Here is a 17,314-nt window from a genome sequence, read left to right as displayed (position 1 = left end):
GAATATATGAGGAACTCTTAAATCTCAAAAGTGGAACACATCCCACTGGAAAATGGGCCAAGATATGAACAGATATCTAACTAAAGAGCATAAACAGATGACAATAAGCACATGAAAAGATATTCAACATCCTCAATCATTAAGGAAATAAGAATTAAAATCACAATAAGATATTACTGCACACCTCTCAGAATAGCTAAAAGAAAACTAGTGACAGTGCCAAATGCCTGTAAGAATATGGAGAAATTATCTCTCTCATACATTGGGAATAGGAATGTAAAAATGTTTCACCCACTCTGGAAAATAGTCCAACAGATACCTGTAAAACTAAACATATGCTTTCCATAAGACACAGTAATTGCACTATTGGGCATGTATATCAGACAAATAAAAAAAAATGTATGTTCACACAAAAACCGGTACAGGAATGTTCACAGTTGCTCTATTCATAATAGCCCAAGGCTGGAAAGAACCAAAATGTCGTTTAGCAGGGGATGGTTAAGTATACTGGTACATCCATGCCATGGAATAATATTTGACAGTAAAAAGGAATGCAGTATTTTTGATGGATACAACAACTTGGATGAATTATTATAAGTAAGAAAAAGCTAATCACAAAAGTTTACATACTGTGATGCTTCTATAACATTCTTTTTTTCACTTTTTGAAATTCGACATAAAATAAAAATTTACTTATTTTGATGTTCTATGAGTTTTAATACATGTGTAGAGTCATATAATTAGCAGCACATCAAGGATATTTAATAGTTCTTTAATTGCAAACTACTCCCTTGTTCTAGCTCTTTGAAATCAGACCTTATCACCAATCCTAAACTCTGGCAACCACTAGTTGATTCTCTGTAACTGGTTATAACTTTCTTGGAATAATAAAACTACAGAAGAGAATAGATCAGTGGTTACCAGGAGTTAGGAACTGAGAGTGGAGGGGGAAGGGATACCTATAAAGGGTAGCACGAGACAGCCTTCTTGTGATAGGAAGGATAGTTCTGTATCTTGATTTTGGTAGTGGTTAGATAGTTATGCCTATTACATAATTACATAGAACTATACATATGTGGACATACACAGAGTATATATAAAAATAGTGAAGCTAAATAAGGTCTCTGGATTGTACTAACATTGATTTCCTGTTATGATATTGTCGTACAGTTGTTACTATTGGGGTAGGTTGGGTGAAGGGTGCCCAGGACCTCCTTGGAAATTCTTCTGCAATTTCCTGAGAATCCATAATTATTTCAAAATAAAAGTGTTTAAAAATACCATATGACAATAGTAATTTTTTTTCTCTTTCCACAAATCCCTAGTTTCACATCCCTAGATAATTTCTCTTTTTATACAAGTATTATGTACACTGTTCCACTTTTCGCCATATTTTTTGTACTTGATATATTTTTTTAGATTGTTCCACATCAGCATGTACAGGTCTACCCTATTGTTTTCCATATCTGCATATTGTGTGAGTGTATCATCATATGTATTATATTATTCCTCTATTGATGAATATTTCAGTTGGTTCCAGACTTCTGCTATTAGAAATAAAGTTGAAGTGAACATTCTTAATTTTTAGTACATGACATGATAGGAATTATGGATGACACTTTCAATCATGTTTAATGTTTTACATCTAATTTATTTCAATAATTTTTCTCTGGTGACACATTTAACAATAAAATCCTGGCTCATACTGATATATAGTTGGAAATAGACATTTTTTTTAAAAAAACAAATGTTTTGGAGCTGGGGCTGGGGCTCAGCAGTAGTGCACTTGCCTGGCATGTGTGAGGCACTGGGTTCAGTTCTCAGCACAATAAATAAATAAATAAATAAATGTCTATCAACACTAAGAAAATATTTTAAAAAAATTTTTTAAAAATATTTTTTAGTTGTAGCTGGACATTTATTTATTTATTTTTATGTGTTGCTGAGGATCAAAGCCAGTGCCCCATACATGCTAGAGGAGCACTTTACTGCTGAGCCACAACCCCAGCTCTGGAAATACACATTTTTAATGGTCCACTTTACAAAATCAGGATTATCTTCAATTATTAAACTGGTCTAGGAGCTTGAATTAGGAATAGTAGGAAATTCAAATCCTAGGTTGGATCACTATAAATGTCTAATAAGACATACCCAATGCTTAAAAAATGCACTGAAATCATCTTTATTTTTAATCTTTTTAGAATTTTCTTTTTTCTCTTCTTTTTATTGGTGCATTATAATTATACATAATAGTGGAATTCATTGGGACATATTTGTATATGTATACAATATGACAGCATAATTGGTCAATTTCAAAACCATCTTTAATACCATACCATCTTAATATATGGAGTTTCACATTCATTTGTTGCTACACAACTGACTGATGCAATGATGAATGTGTGCATTGAGGAATTGCCTCAAAGACTGAAGAAAAATTAATTAACCTTGATGTACAAGGTAATGTGTTAGTGTGTTAATATTTGATATATAGGACATTGTAGTGAGTTATTTAAGTGCAGTTTTTGAAATACCTTTAAAATAGTGCACAACAATTTGTACTTAACCACTGAACTGTATGTAGACCATCCCTAATTATGATGATTCCACTTATGAATTTTCAACTTTACACTGGTACAAAGTGATAATGTATACAACAAAAACTATACTTCAAATTTTGAATTTGGTCTTCTCTAGGTAGCAATAGATAACTCTCTCGTGATGCTGGATATGGGTGACGAGCTGTAGCTTCCAGTCGGCCACACATTCATGAGGACAAACTGATGCTATAGTGTGCTGAGTTGCTAAGCTTTGATATTTGGTAGCTTAGATGTATTAAATGTATTTCGGCTTGCGATATTTTCAACTCATGATGAGTTTAACATGATATAACCCTGTCAGGAGTTGAGAAACATTTGTACTGTCATGTACATTTTACCATAACAAAAATGATATTTAGGGCTAGGCCTGTGGCTCAGTGGTAGAGTGCTTGCCTAGCATATGTGAGGCACTGGGTTTGATTCTCAGCACCACATATAAATAAATAAATAAAATATATAAAAAACAAATTAAATAAATGTCTATCGACAACTAAAAATATATATTTTTAATTATATTTAAGGGCTGGAGTTGTGGCTCAGTGGCAGAGCACTCGCCTGGCATATGTGAGGCACTGGGTTTGATCCTCAGCACCACATACCAATAAATAAATAACATTTTAAAAGAATTATATTTAAAGCAAAATCCGAATTACATTTTCAGAAACTTTGAAGTATCTCTGTTTCACTAAAGTATCCCTATGATTCTGAGAAATACAATTTGACAATCACTGTCCTATAAGATAGACACAAATACCTGAGCATTACATATAAGGCCCTTTATGATTTGTCTCTAGCTGTCCTCTGACCTCATTGTTTGCCATATTCCATGTCATAACTTGCATTATACTCCTATTGAACTACCTAAATTCTTAAAATATTGTTTCTTTCATAAACATGTGTCTTGACATACGTTATCTGCAATACCTTTACACTCTTCTCTCCTACCTTTCCCTTCTCCATCAGCATTGTCTTAGTCACCCTTCATGATTCAGCTCAAACTTCAATTCTTATCTGGAGTGTACCTTCCCAGGTAATGTTTTCCACTCTTTCCTATGATAGCATGTTTTAACTCTACATTTCTTTTCCTCTAACACTATATCTATGATCGTTTGTATGCCCATCTCTTCTTCTGTGCATTCCTTGAAAGTAGGCTTATTATTTATTCATCTTTTTATCTCTAACACTAGCTAGCACAGTTCCTAGAGAATTTTACATATTCACTAACTCTTCAATGAATAAAGAACTTGAGATGTGGGGTGAGAAAAGTGGCAGAGTCCAGAATGAATCAGGTTTGCTATTGGTTGGGTGGCAGGTTTAGAGGGTGAGGCAATGCAAAGGAATAGTGCTGGAAGTGAAACAAGTTTGTATTGAAAGACAAATACTGTTTTTTTAGTGATTTTGTGCAATATCTTAGCTCAGTGGAGGTATTCAGTAGGCAGTCAAAGTACAGATTTGGACATCAGGAAAGAGGTTTGGTTTGGAGATGCAGATTTAGGGAGTCATTAACATAAAGGTATCTATTGGGACTCTAGTTATGGATGAGATCACCCAGGTAGAGTGTATATACTAAGAAAAGACGTAAGACAGTCCCAAGAGAATACCAACATTTAGTGGGTGCATATAGAAAGAGTATCCTGTAAAATAGATGGTGAATGATTGAGAATGGCAGACATGGGTCAGGTGCAGTCACATATGCCTGTAATCCCAGCAACTTGGAAAGCTGAGGCAAGAAGATCACAAGTTTGAGGCCAGCCTGGGCAACTTAGTGACTCCAAGCAATTTAGTGAGATCCTGTCTCAAAATAAAAAGGGTTGGAGATGTGGCTCAGTAGTAAAGTACCCTTGAGTTCAGTATCCAAAAGAAATTAAGAAAAAGAAAAGAAAAGGGGAAAGAGAGAGAATGAGAATGAGAATATGGGAGACACAGTATTTGCATGGCTCTGGAGAGGAGAATGTGAGTTCAAGAATAGTAAATTTAGATTTTCTAACAAACCCCTCTTCTTAGGGCTAAGTGCCTCTTCTCTCTGTGGTACCTGGTGCCTCTAAGTAAACAAATTAACTCCTTCATATAAGTAGAGATTAAGACCTCAACTTTGTAGCCATAATACCTACATTTGAATCCTGACTCTGCTGCTGTGTGACCTTGAGCAAGTTTCTTAATCTCTTTGTGTCCCAACTTTCATACCTGTCAAACAGGGGAAATAATGATATCTACTTTATAGGACTGTTGTGAAGGTTGGATGAGTTAATATGTGTTTTTATTACTGTCATCATTATTGTCCCTCTGCAGGCACTTTAGGTTGAAGTTTCCTCCATCTTGTTATGTTATTTGTCACTTCTCCACCTGTACTCTAGAAATATGTTGAAACCTCCTGCCTACTGATATATCTTCTCCTAGGCTCTGTGATCTTGTGGGTTAGTAATTATTTTACTCCTTTTAGTGATGTCTTAGGAGGGAGAGGAAAGAAATGCTGAGGGCCAGTCTCCTGTGTTTGAGCAGAATTTCCCATGACACTGTTATTTTTATATATGAGTTTACTTGAAAACCCATTTCTGTATAGTGACATTGATTTTTTTTATTGGAATTATTTGTGTCTAGATAATTATGATCTTATGTTTTGAACGTCTTCTATCCTTTTGTTATTTTCCCCTGTAGACTTTTTCCTTAGGATCACAGCTGTCTTTTTTCCTGAATTTTGGAGATTATTTTCTTAAAGACTGGAGTGCTGATGTTTGTCCATGTCCCTTGGTCCCCTTACAACCAGATTTCCACCATTTTACTTATATAGTCATTTATTCTTTCTATGTCCATTTGAAAGCCCATTTCTTTTATTAGGCACAGTACCTTTTGGGTAAATAAATTCTCATGAAAGTAGATAAGGGATTTATCAGGTACTCTGCATTCAGCTCACCTGACAGCAAATATCCAGATTATCCATGTTTCTCTACTCATTTAATAACTTACATGTAGATATCTCTTTATAGATCACATTTGATTTTTATCACTATCCCATGAGGTGTAAGGAAGTATTGCCCTGTTTTATGGATAAAGTAAAGTTGCAGTATCTTGGGGTTGGGGTTGTGGCTCAGCAGTCTAGCATGCGTGAGGCACTGGGTTTGATTCTCAGCACCACATACAAATAAGTGAAAATAAAAGTCCATCAACAACTAAAAAAAATATTTTAAAAAAGTTGCAGTATCTTGTCTAATGTCACACACATTGCTAAGTGATAGAGGCAAGAGTTTGATCTAAGGTTCTCTGTCTTCCATTCAAGTCCCCTTCTCACTCTATCCCCTCTCATTAGTTGCCTCCTTAAGTTTTATGACCCATTTGAGTCCCAGATCATTCCCTTTCTCTTTGACCAGGAAGACCATATCTACACTATAATATTACTTCAATTTTTTCACCATAGTTTACTCAACCATTTTACTTGCCTTAGGCTCATTTGTATTTTCGTCACATATAGAGCAAGTTTCTCAGATATGGAACTATTGACAGTTTGTGTCAAATAATCAAGGTGGGAACTACCCTGTGCAATGTAGGACATTTAGGATCATCTTTGGCCTTTACCCACTAGGTGCCAGTAGCACACATACTTCTCCATTAAGTTGTAACAAACAAATGTTTCCATGTATTGGCAAAATCCCCTAGGAAGCAAAATTGCCCTAAGCATATAGAACTACTTCATTCCCCTCCTACCTAGTTTTTCTCCCTTATTTCAAATGCAAACAAAATTTTCTGTTCCATTTGTTAAACCCATTGTAATGTGCCTCCATGGTAGCTTTGAAGTTATATTTCTCTTTTAATGTAAAAACCTCTCCTTTATTATTTATTTGTTGCCATAGTGAACAAGCACCCAACAGTACTGAGCAGTAGTCTTAAGTCTCCTTGCTTTATGTATTTTCAGTTTTAGAAAAGAACTTCTGATCATAGCCATCCTTGATCAGAATTCTTAGTCTCTGGCCTGAGATTGTAGCTCAGTGGTAGAGGGTTTGCCTAGCACATGTGAGGCACTGGGTTCAATCCTCAGCACCAAATAAACATAATAAATAAATAAAATAAAGGTATTGTGTCCATCTATTAAAAAAAAAGAACTCTTGCATGGTAATGGAGGGAGTCCCTCATTGTTATACAAAATTACATATAAGAGGTTGTGAGGGGAATGGGAAAATAAACAAGGAGAGAAATGAATTACAGTGGATGGGGTAGAGAGAGAAGATGGGAGGGGAGGGAGGGGGGATAGTAGAGGATAGGAAAGGTAGCAGAATACAACAGTTACTAATAGGGCATTAGGTAAAAATGTGGATGTGTAACCGATGTGATTCTGTAATCTGTATTTGGGGTAAAATTGGGAGTTCATAACCAACTTGAATCTAATGTATGAAATATGATATGTCAATAGCTTTATAATGTTTTGAACAACCAATAAAAAAAAATAAAAAAAAAGAACTCTTAATCTCTGCAAACATGTTCTTTACTTCATCTTTGTCAAAAACATATCACTTTATTGCCTTAACAACAGAAAATCAAATCCTACTTTGTGATGATTTCTTTCTAGAGAGACGTTTATGTCCCTCAGTTCCTTTTCTATTCCAAAGCACCAACTCTCTTTTATTTTATTTTATTATTTTTTAAAGAGAGAGAGAGAGAGAGAATTTTAATATTTATTTTTTAGTTTTCGGCGGACATAACATCTTTGTTTGTATGTCGTGCTGAGGATCGAACCCGGGCTGCATGCATGCCAGGCGAGTGCGCTACTGCTTGAGCCACATCCCCAGCCCCTCCAAGAAAAAAAAATAATGACACCTAATTTGTCCTTAAGTCTTTTTTTTAAAAAATATCTTTATTTTATTTATTTATTTATTTTATGTGGTGCTGAGGATTGAACCCAGGGCCTTGTCCTTGCTAGGTGAGCGAGCGCTCTACCACTAAGCCACAATCCCAGCCCCTGTCCTTAAGTCTTTTGTTTTTGTGTAGATTACAGTAGCCATAGGTTCTTCTCAGGGTCCATCTGGAATTTTATTTGTTCCTTCATGAAGCTAAAGATAAAAGTTTTGGTCTACAGAAAAACCTGAGCAGTCACCTTTACATCCAGATGGGATCTGGGCCAGTAAGATGGCACCATGTTCTGTTAGGCTATAAAAGGAAAGTCCTAATACAGGGATTAGTAAAGTATTGGCAAGCAGATTTGATAAATCTCAGCAGGCTCTTTTTCCTGAGTGGAATAAATGGCTCTGCAAAATGGTATTTCTTCCAACTGGCAATAAAAGGAAACGAAAGAGAGGGTTGCTTAAGGAAATTGTTTTTGTTTTAGATTGGGGAGATATAAGCATGTGTATAGACTGAAAAGAAGGAATTAGTGAAAGGAAAATGATTAGAAAGTCTAAGAGAAAGGGGAAAGATTGAAGGATCCCAGGTCCCAGAGAGATCATGGGAATAGAAATATGGACAGAGACAAAAGGAAGAGCCTTGAGAATAAAAGCAGCCATTTCCTCTGAAACAAAGGAAAGGATGAAGGAATGAATAATAGCAAAGGAAAGAATGTGAGGTGGGGAGAAGGAAGGTTAGGGAACCCTTGTGGATAACTAGGCTCCATAATGTATTAGGTAAAAATTAGTAGAAAGTAAAGGTAGATTTACAATCTTGAAAATAACAAGTATTTAGGATAGCTACCATAGTGAGTTACATTAGTCAAGTATGAATGAGGAAGAAAAGATTTGTAATTGATCAATATTTCAGCTAAGGTCAATGGAATGCTTGCAATGGATCCAGTCCATTTGCTTATGTTATTTCTTCAGCACTGTATCCTCCAGATAGACACCTACACAGATCAGTTTAACCTATGTTGGGAATGGTGGAAGGTCTTTGATCCAGTGAGTGCTTAGGAATGGAAAACTGAAATATTTATCTAGAGGGTTCGGAATAGTTAGTTTAAGGCCCAGAAGAGTCTAATCTACTGACAATAGAAGGGTCAGTAAATTGGTAGCCATAAAAATGAAGAACAGAATCTATGAAAGATGCAGTCAGAGAGAAATGTGGGGTTTGGGATCTTATAAATGTATTTGTCTCAGGTTAAAAATGGAGACCAAAATATGGCTGCAAAAGTAGAAGGTAGAGTAGGGCTAACAAAAATGATACTATTTGTCTTAGTCCATTTGTGCAGCTTTAACAGGAAACCTTAGACTGAGTAATTTGTATAAATAGAATTTTATTTCTCGTAATTCTAGAAGCTAAGTCCAAGATCATGGCACCAGCAACATTATAGTCTGGTGAGGGTATCTCCTCACTGCATCCTTCTATGGCAAAAAAAAAAAAGTGGAAGGGAAAAAGAAAAAGAAACAGTGTTCTTATGTGGCAGAAGGGACAGAAGAGCAAAAGTCCCTCGCTAGTTGCCTCTGTCCCTTTTTATAAGGCATTAATCCCATCTACAAGGGCAGAGACCTCATGACCTAATCACCTCCTAAAAGTCCTTCCTCCTAATACAGATATATTGGGGATCAAATTTCAACATGAATTTGGACATTCAAACTATAGCACCATTTATGTATCATTTGACTTTGGTTTATAAATAGTATCTTATTTGATTCACACTACCACAAAATAAGGGGGATACATTTGTCTTATTTTATTGAGGATGTTACCCAAGATAAAAAAGTTGGTCAGGGACAGAGCCAAGATTGCAGCCTAGGTCTATCTGATACCAAAGCCCATGTACTTAACCATTATACTGTATAGCCCTTCCCAGTAATAATGAGAAGTCATGTGTTTTAGAGGGACCTCAGAGATTATTACACTGTTTGGAAAAGCAAACCTGAGAATTAAATAAAATAAAATAAAATAGAAAAGAATGTTTACCCTTTTTTAAACAGTAAGCGGAAAGGTATTCCAGTGATATATAAAGAAAGAGCATAGGACTTGACTGAAGTCCTAGGAATAGTGATCTTAGGCAGGGCATGGTGGCATACACTTATATTCCTAGCAACTCGGGAGGCTGAGACAGGTGGTTTACAAGTTCAAGGCCAGTCTCAGCAACTTAGCAAGGCCCTAAGCAACTTAGTGATATTCTGTCTCCAAATAAAAACCCAAAAGGGCTGGGACTGTAGCTCAGTGGTAAAGCACCCCTGGGTTAAATCTTGAGTACCAAAAAAAGAAAAGGAAATATCGGGCCCAAAACTGTTTAACCTCAGGCAAGCCATATAATTTTGAGCTAGTTTCCTTATCTGTAAAAGGAGAAAGATAGTAAAAACAATGACAATAAAATTGTAGAAAAAAAAAATAGCTGTGCATCCAATTTCACAGCATTAGTTTAAGGATTTTGATAATGGATGTAAGAAGTAAATAACTATATGGATGATTGTTGTCATAGTGATAGTTATCTGTCTACTTTGTTTCCATAGTGAAAGGGCAAGAAGTGCCAAAGGACTCAATTGTGCAAATCCAACATTTGGACATTTGTTCTTTGAACTTTACATAGAGGCACACTCAGAAAAGTTAACAGGATTAAGAAAATTCCTTAGGATTGATTACAGTATTTCTATGGGGTCTTTATTTCTTTTTTATTTCTCAGAAGAAATGCAAGTATATGTGAGATACTTTACCAAGCAATTTAAATTTTGTTTGCTATTATTAGGTATAAATATTAATAGAGGCCTCCTATGCTTGGGAAATGTAATCAGTGCTCTCGGCGATGACAAAAAGGGTGGTTTTGTGCCCTACAGAGATTCCAAGTTGACTCGACTTCTTCAAGGTAAGCCCAAAGTACCTCTAAAAATAAGAAAGAGTAACTGAGAATGATAGTGCTGAGCAAGCAAAGATGAGACAGGTAAAAAGCTAGCTACTGGGGCTAACACATACATAGCTGTCTAATTGATAAATAGAAGAGAGAGCTGTTGGCAGTCAGGTTTCCAAGATAATGGGAAAATGTCTTCATATATGGCTTTGAGAGCCAAGAAGTCTGTAGAGTGCCAACTGTACTTAGTACTTTGCACCTGAAAATGAACATGGTTAATGTTTCTTTATATAATAGTGTTGCTAAGCAGAATTCTCTGGAGAGTTAAAATCTACCTAGAGGGGGCATCCTAAGAATGTTTAATCACAATAGTGAGGCTCCTATTGGGTCAGGCCACAGTTGTTTTAACCTGATTCACTGCTGAAATAATAGTTTCTCTTGAGAATAGAGACACATACAATAGTGTTCTAAAATATGTATCATTTTACATACTAGAAATCTTAAGAGTTTTTATATTAATACAAATAAGAAATTTGTAAATATCTTAAAATTTTTGTCACCAACCCAAATGGACAGCTTGTGATTACATCCTACCTATTTGATTTCATTTCCTTCCATGATTCTTTATTGCGTTTTTTTCAGATTCTCTAGGAGGTAATAGCCACACTCTTATGATAGCCTGTGTGAGTCCTGCTGACTCCAATCTAGAGGAAACATTAAATACCCTTCGCTACGCTGACAGAGCAAGAAAAATCAAGAACAAACCTGTAATTAATATTGATCCCCAGACAGCTGAACTTAATCATCTTAAGCAACAGGTATAAGGGAATTAAAATTTTATGGGAAAAATTATGTGAGTAGAATGGTACAGCTTCTGTTTGTCATATTTTCCTCTGTCAGAATTTTAGATACGTTTGTTAAGTATTGTTAGTTTGGTGACCTCTTCAAGTAAATCCTATTAATATGTTTGCTGCACTTCTAAGATTGGAGGTAGCATTGGAGAGTTCACTGAAAAAGAAGTGAGCAGTGAGAGATGAAACAAGAGATGTAGGCAAGGCCCAGATTCTGAAGTTCCTTATATATATAACCTGTTCAAGAATTTGGAAATCAGCTGGAAAGTATTAGAGCCATTTAAGGGTTTTAAATAAGAGGGTGATATGATAAAATGTGTGTGTTTTAGGGAAATAATCTCAGCAAGTATAGAGAAAGTAGATTAGAGGTGGACATGGCTAGAAGTAAGAAAAGAAATTTGGCTGTTATAATAACCAGGTAAGACCTACGGCCTGAACTAAAGGCAGTAGCAATAGAGATAAAGAGAAGGAGATAGTTAGGAGGAGAAAAACAAGAAGGAACTAAAATATATAGAACTTAAGTGGTAACATTTGATGTGGGAAAATTAGGGTGAGTGGGGAGAGTTGAAATTGGTTCCCAACTGAATAAATGGTAGTGCCGATCATTGAGTCAGGGAATACAGGAGGAAAAACAAGGTCAGGTAGGAGAACTGGAAATTATGAGTTCAGTTTGGTTAATTTTGAAGTTGAATGGCTTCTAGGACTTGTAAGTAGAAATATTCAAATATAGCTGGCTGTATGGGTTTGATGTAGAGATGTCTTAGCTGAAGAAACAGGTTCAAGAGTCAATAGCATTAGATGATATGAAGTTATGGAGTGGATAAAATCAAAGAGTACTTGACATATTAAAGTCACTCACTAAATAATTGCTGAATGAGCAAATGAAGAAGAGAAGGCCCAAACCAGAAATCTTGGGAACATTAGCACTTAAGAAATATAGGAAGAAGAGAAGACAATACAGGAAGAAGAGAAGACAACAAGAGAGATTAAAAAGCAGTAGACAGGAAGAAAACCAGTGGGGTCATGACAGCCAAGGGACAAGCATTTCAAGGAGGATTATGAGAAGTATAAACTTATAAAGTGTAAGATAAGGATTTTTAAATGTCCATTAATTCTTATCAATAAGGAAGCTATTGGTTACCTTTATTAGAGGAAGGTCAGGGGAATAAGAGTAGGTTGATTCAGGATAAGTGTACAGAATGGTAGGTAAGAAGTGGAGGAATGGGCTGGGATTGTGGCTCAGTGGTAGAGCGCTTGCCTAACATGTGTGAGGCTCTGGGTTTAATTCTCAGTACTGCATATAAACAAATAAAATAAAGGTCCATCACCAACTAAAAAAAATTAAAAAGAAGTGGAGGAAGCTGATGGCTCTTATTTCAAAGAGACATGGTAAGAAAAGGCATTAGCTGGAAATCAAGGGTCAAGGAATATAGGTCTGTTTTTAAACTATGGGAGAAAATTGCACAAGTAAAAGAAAGAACTGGGTGCAGTGGCTTATGCCTTTAATCCCAGCAATTTGGGAGGCAAGAGGATTGCAAGTTCGAGGCCATTGTGGTCTACATAGTGAGACCCTGTCTCAAACTTTTTTGAAAGTGGGAGGGCCTGTTGGTGTAACTTAGTGGTAGAGCACTTGCTTAGCATGTACAATCCCTGGATGTTAAATCTTCAGTACTGAAAAAAAAAAGTAAAAGAACTAGATAGGAGAAACTGAGAACAGAGAACAGACAAGGTCATCTTCTAAGACTGAGCAGTCAAATAAGAATAGGGGGCTTGAGGGCTAGGGTTGTGGGTCAGTGGTAAAGCACTTGCCTGGCATTTGTGAGGCACTGGGTTCAATCCTCAGCACCACATAAAAATAAGTAAATAAAATAAAGGTATTGTGTCCATTTACAACTAAAACATTTTTAAAACAAAAAGAATAGGGCTTAAAGTCACTCTCAAAAGAAATAGGAGAGTTAACTATGAGATGAATTTGTGGTATATGACTGGTTGTACAACAGCTCAGTAGCCTTGTTAGAGAAGACAAGAAGGCAGGAATTAGATTGATGCAGGTATAAGGGGGTGACATTTTCTCACTTTCCAGATTATAGTACTGCTTTCACTTGAAATCAAGCATTTGCTAGCCCAATATTCACTCCCTCTCTGGCCTCCCCCCTTAGTGATTACTATTTAATCAATCTCTTTTCTTCCCTTTCCTTCTCCTTTATCTCCTTCCTCCCTAGGGGTCACAATAGAGAATATAAGTAATTTATCTGTCCACAGTATCATCTGAATTATACAATACCACTCTGTCCCCCTCTTTTATGTTTATTCCATTGCCCAGAAGGCCCTTCTTCCTCTTATTCACTTATTTGCTCATTCATTCCAACAATAAGTATTTATGGAACAATATTATGTGCTGGGCACTATGCTGGGATACATTATTGAGCAAATCAACACAGTTTCTACCTTCTTATTGCTTAACATGAGAGACAAACACTAAACACATAATCATATACTATTTTGTGATTATAAACTGGGATTCTATGCTATGAGAGTGTTGAACGGGGCCTTCTATTAAATATACAGTCTGGGGAGCCTTCCCTAAGGTAGCAACATTTGAGCTGAGATCAGAGGGATTATGTATGAATAAATTGCAGAGAAGAAGGAAGAGAGATGGAAGGAGAAAAACCAGCATGAGAGCAAAGTATGGCAAAGAGCATGAATATTGCCCACCAGACAGCCCAGGTTCAAATCCTGGCTTTATAGCTTACTAGCTATATACTTTAGGCAAGTTGTCTGTCCCTCAGATTCCCTGTCTGCACTGGAAATAATAACAATACCCTACTTTATAGGGTATTTGTGAGGGTTAAGTGAGTAATCTATGTAAAGTACTTTGAACAACACCTGGCACATCGCAAGTGCTGAAAGGGTCTAAGTTAGGATGAAGTATAGTGCATTTGGGAAACTGAAAGGATACTAGTGTGACTGGCACATAGAAAGCAAGGAAAGTATTCTAGTATGAACCTAAAGGGAAAGCAGAAACATGACCAAGAACTCATGGACCATGTGCAAAAATGATTATAAGCTGGGTGGTAACATTGGTAATTTGCATTTTTAAAAGATGGTCTGGCTACTATGTGGAAATCAGGAAAGTATGATTCTGGTAAGCCAAATGCTACCGAACAGTCAATTGAGTAAAATGAAGGCTGAAAAATGTTCCATTAGCTCTAATGACATTCAGGTCATTGGTGACCTTAGCAAGTTACTTTAATGAACTAATATGTGGGCAAAAATCTGATTGGAATAAATACCTAAGCTCTACCTTAGATTTCATTGGCATTGAGTAAAATTATCTAAATGCTAATTATAGTAATTTCTTTTCTTTTCTTTTTTCTTTTTTTTTTTTTTGTACCGGGAATTGAACTCAGGGACACTCGACCACCAAGCCACATTCCCAGCCCTATTTTTTATTTTATTTAAAGACAGGGTCTCACTGAGTTGCTTAGTGCCTCAATTTTGCTGAGTCTAGCTTTGAACTCAAAATTCTCCTACCTCAGCCTCCTGAGCTGCTGGGATTACAGGCATGTTCCACCATTTCCGGCTATTTGTAGTAATATCATTGCTAAGGAATTAGTAGTTTTGGATTGGTGATTGATTATTTTTCTTTGTTTCTCTCAGGTACAACAACTACAGGTCTTGTTACTACAAGCCCATGGGGGTACCCTGCCTAGATCTATAAAGTAAGTGTCCTAAAATTACCTGATTGATTGTTTGATTGATTGATTGAGATGTTTAGGGTTGAACTCTAGGTATAAATTAATTTTAAATGTGAGTTACAGCAGAGTCTCTTTCTCCTGATAGTTGTTTTCCTCTGTTATCCTAAAGTTTCTAGTAGCATTCATTTGGCGTCACTGAAGGGAATTTACCAATCCTGCTGACTACTTTGGGCTTAGCTAGTTATCTTTGAAGCAGCCTGGTGTAATAGAAAAAGTATGGTTTTGGTCTCAGAAATTTGTGAACTTGAATGCTACTCTAAGAAGAGCTGTCTCTTCTCCCCAATGTATTTTTTGTCTACTTAGTTATATCCACAGATACATGAATATTTATTTTGTTCTATAGGTTAACCTCCAATACTAGCATTTGTTTTATTCAAATCATTCCTGCTTTATTCATTCAGAGCAACTTCAGTTAGCTTTTTGTGTTCTTTTTCAAGTACTCAATTTTTTGAACATTTCCACAAGATGTTCCAAACTGCATTTTTCTTACCCCAGTTCTGGAATCTTCTGAATTTCCAAGAAGCCTGGTTTCTTTTATTGGAAAATGGTGATTAGAAACTAAGATATGGGTGGTAGCACTGGTTGTGTTCATTATTACTGGGGTGTCTTCACTTCTAGGCTTTCTTAGCAGGTAGAACTGAGAAATATCTGCACATGTAATAACCCACACATATATACTCATCTATGTTTTTGTATCTATACAAATATCTATACAGATATCTGTCTATCTGTATATGTATTAAAAACAATGATAATATAGTTCTGGTTCCTTTCCAACACTACAGGATTCATTTTGGTCTTCTCATTTATAAATTCTCTAACAATGAGAAATACAGTCTTATTATCTGCAATTTATTTATGTTCAATTCTAGTGTACATATAATGGTGTTTCACAATGCTAGCCCATATCCTTGTGAGATACGCTTTTATGAACTAGAAGTCAACATTTATGCACTATTTTTTTTGCATTTAGCAGGGTACTATTTTTTTTATTTTTTTCCCCACAATATCTTTATTTCATTTTATTTATTTATTTAGTGGTGCTGAGGATCGAACCCAGGGCCTCACACATGCTAGGCAAGCGCTCTACCACTGAGCCACAATCCCAGCTCCTAGCAGGGTACTATTTTCCATAGTTAATATTTATATTCCATTTTGGGTTGTCCCTACATCTTTATTTTTGGCCCTACATCTTAATTAGTTTTAGTTATTTATATTTTGGGTATGAAAATCATTAAAATGGATCTAAGAGTTTAGAGTTATACAAAAAGATACACTTAGAAAAGAAAATGGAAATTAAAATCCTGAATAAATAAATTGTGTGTGTGTGTGTGTGTGTGTGTGTGTGTGTGTTTTAATAGAAAATGATCAATGTTGGCAAGGACGCTAGAACATGGAAAAGTTTGGACCCTTGTATGCTGTTGTGGGATTGTAAAATGACATCTCCACTATGGAAAACAGGATATAGAAATTTCCAAAAAATTAAAAATAGACCTATCATATGACCAAGCAATCCTACTTCTATATATTCAAAAGTATTGAAAGGGGCTGGGGATGTAGCTCAAGCGGTAGCGTGCTCGTCTGGCATGTGCAGGGCACTGGGTTCGATCCTAAGCACCACATAAAAAATAAAATAAAGATGTTGTGCCCACAGAAAACTAAAAAATAAATATTAAAAAAATTCTCTCTCTCTCTCTCTCTCTCTCTCTCTCTCTTTAAAAAAATATTGAAAGCAAGATCTCAAAGAAATATTTTCACAACCATGTTCGTAGCAGCACTATTATTCACAATAGTAAAAAAAAAAGCAGTATCATCCCAATATCCCAATGTTCATCAACAAATTAATTAATAAATAAAATGTGATTAGTGACTGAATTAATAAATAAAATCTGATTAATGACATCAGCAGAATCAGAAGATTTTAGACTTCACTTTCCCCACAGAAAGATCAACCAGAAATTATAAACAAAATCACCTTGTTGAAAAATTTAAAACTTGAGAATAAGCCTGAGTCACCTGGTGTGTTCAAAGGAACTAAAAGTTTCTTTAAAAAAATCAATAGTTGACTTTAATATGATTTCCCCATTTAGAGAAATGTTTTAGGGGGAAAACCTATTGAGTTAAAAGTATCATTACTTTGAAGCTGGGTGCAGTGGCACACACCTGTAATCTCAGCAGCTCAGGAGGCTGAGCAGGAGGATTGCAAGTTCAAAGCCAGCTTCAGCAAAAGCAAGGCACTAAGCAACTCAGTGAGACCCTGTCTCTAAATAAAATACAAAATAAGGCTGGGAATGTGACTCACTGGTTGAGTGCCCCTGAGTTCAATCTCCAGTACTAAAAAAAAAAAAAAAAAAAAAAAAAAAAAAAAAAAAAAAA

General features: G+C 35.8%; 1 protein-coding gene across 4 annotated transcripts in view; it reads left to right on the top strand.

Moving 5' to 3' along the window:
• The window catches only part of Kif4a (kinesin family member 4A), a 138,587-nt gene that overhangs the window by 40,708 nt on the left and 80,565 nt on the right, over nt 1–17,314 (top strand). For all 4 annotated transcript variants that reach the window (XM_048797161.1, XM_048797158.1, XM_048797160.1 and 1 more), the window contains exons 8-10: nt 10,231–10,347; nt 10,972–11,147; nt 14,841–14,902. In XM_048797161.1, the coding sequence (XP_048653118.1) occupies nt 10,231–10,347; nt 10,972–11,147; nt 14,841–14,902 (355 nt within the window). The remainder of the gene's footprint in view (nt 1–10,230; nt 10,348–10,971; nt 11,148–14,840; nt 14,903–17,314) is intronic.

Source organism: Marmota marmota, unplaced genomic scaffold (genome assembly GCF_001458135.2).
Source record: "Marmota marmota marmota unplaced genomic scaffold, marMar, whole genome shotgun sequence".
NCBI lineage: Eukaryota > Metazoa > Chordata > Mammalia > Rodentia > Sciuridae > Marmota > Marmota marmota.
This window is presented reverse-complemented; position numbering and strand designations above follow the sequence as displayed.